The sequence below is a fragment of the Geospiza fortis genome, unplaced genomic scaffold (genome assembly GCF_000277835.1).
Source record: "Geospiza fortis unplaced genomic scaffold, GeoFor_1.0 scaffold393, whole genome shotgun sequence".
NCBI lineage: Eukaryota > Metazoa > Chordata > Aves > Passeriformes > Thraupidae > Geospiza > Geospiza fortis.
This window is the reverse complement of record NW_005054738.1, coordinates 51,411-54,167: the sequence shown is the minus strand read 5'-3', so window position 1 is coordinate 54,167 and position 2,757 is coordinate 51,411. Positions and strand designations below refer to the sequence as shown.

General features: G+C 55.9%; 1 protein-coding gene across 1 annotated transcript in view; it reads left to right on the top strand.

Moving 5' to 3' along the window:
* Window positions 1-2,757, top strand: part of LOXL2 (lysyl oxidase like 2) — a 79,233-nt gene that overhangs the window by 63,565 nt on the left and 12,911 nt on the right. The window contains exon 10 of the mRNA XM_031065332.1: window positions 2,436-2,601. Coding sequence (XP_030921192.1) covers window positions 2,436-2,601 — 166 coding nt within the window. The remainder of the gene's footprint in view (window positions 1-2,435; window positions 2,602-2,757) is intronic.

Genomic DNA, 2,757 nt, shown 5'->3' with positions numbered 1-2,757 from the left:
TGCAGACAAGTCCAGGCCTGCAGGAGCTCTGGTGGTGCTGGGATGGAGCTTCCCCCCATACCAGGGGCTGCTCCTCAGGTTTCCCTCTGTGCAGAAGCTTTAAGGTGATGGTGAAGGAAAGGAGTCGGTTCTGATGGAGGGTTTGGATCCAGAGCTTTATTCTGGCCCACAGGCCTCTGAATGCAGCACCAGCTCCAACAGAACTCCCTGAGCCCGTGGTTCCTCACTCTTTTACCCGGGGGAGGGAAGGAGGGAAGGGGTAGGGAGCCACCAAGCAGGTACAAGGGACACAGGACACCTGGATGGCCCAGTGCCCCCCCGGGGTAGAGGGCATCCTTTGGATCTGCCAATCACTCAGGATTGACAGACAGTGCTGGGAGGGGGAAGGAGAGGTGACTGACACACCTGGGAGGGAATTATCAGGGAGGGATCCGAAGTTCTGGGGTAAACCCTGAAATCAACAACCCTGAAACGCAACAAAGAGTGGAGCTGGAAAGACCTTCAGAGTAAGATCTCCTTGTACAACACCGTGGAGGTGGGGATTTGGAGTAGACGGAGCTCTGGATGATAAAAAGTGAGGGAACTTCATCAGGAGCTGGAATGATGGGATAAGGGGGAATGGCTTCCCACTGCCAGACAGCAGGGTTGGAGGGAACACTGGGAATAAATTCTGCTGTAGGGCTGTGGTGAGGTCCTGGGATGGAATTCCCAGAGGAGCTGTGGTTGTCCCATCCCTGGAAGTGTCCAAGGCCAGCTTGGAGCAACCTGGGATAATGGAAGGTGTCCCTGCCTGGGTGGGGCTGGATGAGTTTTAAGATTTTTAAGGATTTAAACATTCTGCTTCCCTGAGTTCTCTGTTGTTTTCTCACAGCTCAGGTTTCCTGACATTCACCCATCCCTACTTGGGCTGGTGGCTGCATGCAGGTTCTTGTTCCTCTCTGAAATGCAGAGGTCAGGTTCAAATTTGGGTCAGGTCACCTGAAAAAATGGGATTTTGCTCCTGGAGTTGCTCCGGTGCAGCTCCATGAATTGTTGGTATTCCCTGCTCCTCCCTGCCCCAAACCCTCCCTACCTCTGCATGGCCAGGAGTGACACCTCAGTTCTGCCCCACCCCTGGGAGTGTCCAAGGCTGGGCTGGACAGGGCTTGGAGTGAGCCGGGCTGGTGGGAGGTGTCCCTGCCCATGGGATGAGCCATCCAAACCATTCCATGACCTCTGCCACGGGGGGCTCATGGACAGATCCCAGCCATTCTCCACGGCCAGGGAGGGATCTGCAGGTCCTCAGGGGACACTCAGGGCTGGGACACCCAGCAGGAGGGAGGCTGGAGCTGCCCACGTGCTGCTGGAGCCATTCCCTGCTCCAACGGCTTCCTCCAGCTGATTTCCCCCCATCAAACCCCGGCAGCTGAGGATCTCCACATCCCTGAGCGTGGCCTTTCCGACTGCCGGGCTCTGTTGACACAGCCCTGGGAGTCCAGTGAGGAAAAGGCATTTTTTCCCTGAGCTGAGGCTGCTGGAATTTGGAACAGAAAAGGCTCTTATGCTGCCCCAGCTCTGGAGCATAAAGCCCCAGTGTGCAGAACAGGGCAGCCCTGTGTGCTCCCAGCCTTCCCAAACAGCTGGGGGCAACGGGAGCCGGGGGACACTGGGGGGTTCTTTTCCTGGAAGCTGCTCCCAGCTCAGGCACAGACCGATCTCAGAGGATTTTTTTAGATTCTTTCTCCCCTCTCCTTCTCCCACGTTCTGGGGTTTGGGAGTTGTTGTGTCATTCCCGTGAGTTTTGTAAAACTGGGGGATGATGAGAGGAGAGGAAGTTTCATCAGGAACTGGAATGATGGGACAAGGGGGAATGGCTTCCCACTGCCAGAGGACAGAGTTAGATGGGATATTGGGAATAAATTCCCCACTGCCAGAGGACAGAGTTAGATGGGATACTGAGAATAAATTCCCCACTGCCAGAGGACAGAGTTAGATGGGATACTGAGAATAAATTCCCCATTGCCAGAGGACAGAGTTAGATGGGATATTGGGAATGAATTCCCCATTGCCAGAGGACAGAGTTAGACGGGATATTGGGAATGAATTCTTCCCTGGAACAGTGGTGAGGTCCTGGGATGGAATTCCCAGAGAAGCTGTGGCTGCCCCTACATCCCTGGAAGTGCCCAAAACCAGGTTTAAACAACCTGGGATGGTGAGAGGTGTCCCTCTCCATGGCATGGGGTGGGACTGGATGGGATTCAAGGTTTTTAAGGACTTGGTGACAAAACTTCAGCTCCCCTGAGTCCCCTGTTCCAGCATCCTTTGATGGATGTGAGGTCTTGCCCTGATCTTCCCTGGTGGGAGAATCCCCACTTCAGGCAGGTAAATATTTCCCTAAGAGCCACTAACCCCCAAGGAATGTGTGAAATGCCGTTTCCTGCCTTTTTTTTCCCCAGGAAACATGGTACTGGCACGGGGACGTCAGCGCCGACGACGTGGTGATGAGCGGGGTGAAGTGCTCGGGGACAGAGATGTCCCTGTCCCACTGCCGGCACGACGGCGCCCACGTGTCCTGCCCCAGGGGAGGGGGGCGCTTCGGGGCCGGCGTGTCCTGCTCCGAGAGTGAGTGACCGGGATCCACCCCACCCGGGCAAGGGGAACGGGGGGACCTGGATACATCAAAACAGCGCGGAATTTTAACTCCCTGAGAGCTTCTGGCTGTGGCTGCCCCATCCCTGGGAGTGTCCAAGGGCAGCTTGGAGAGAGCTGGGATTGTGG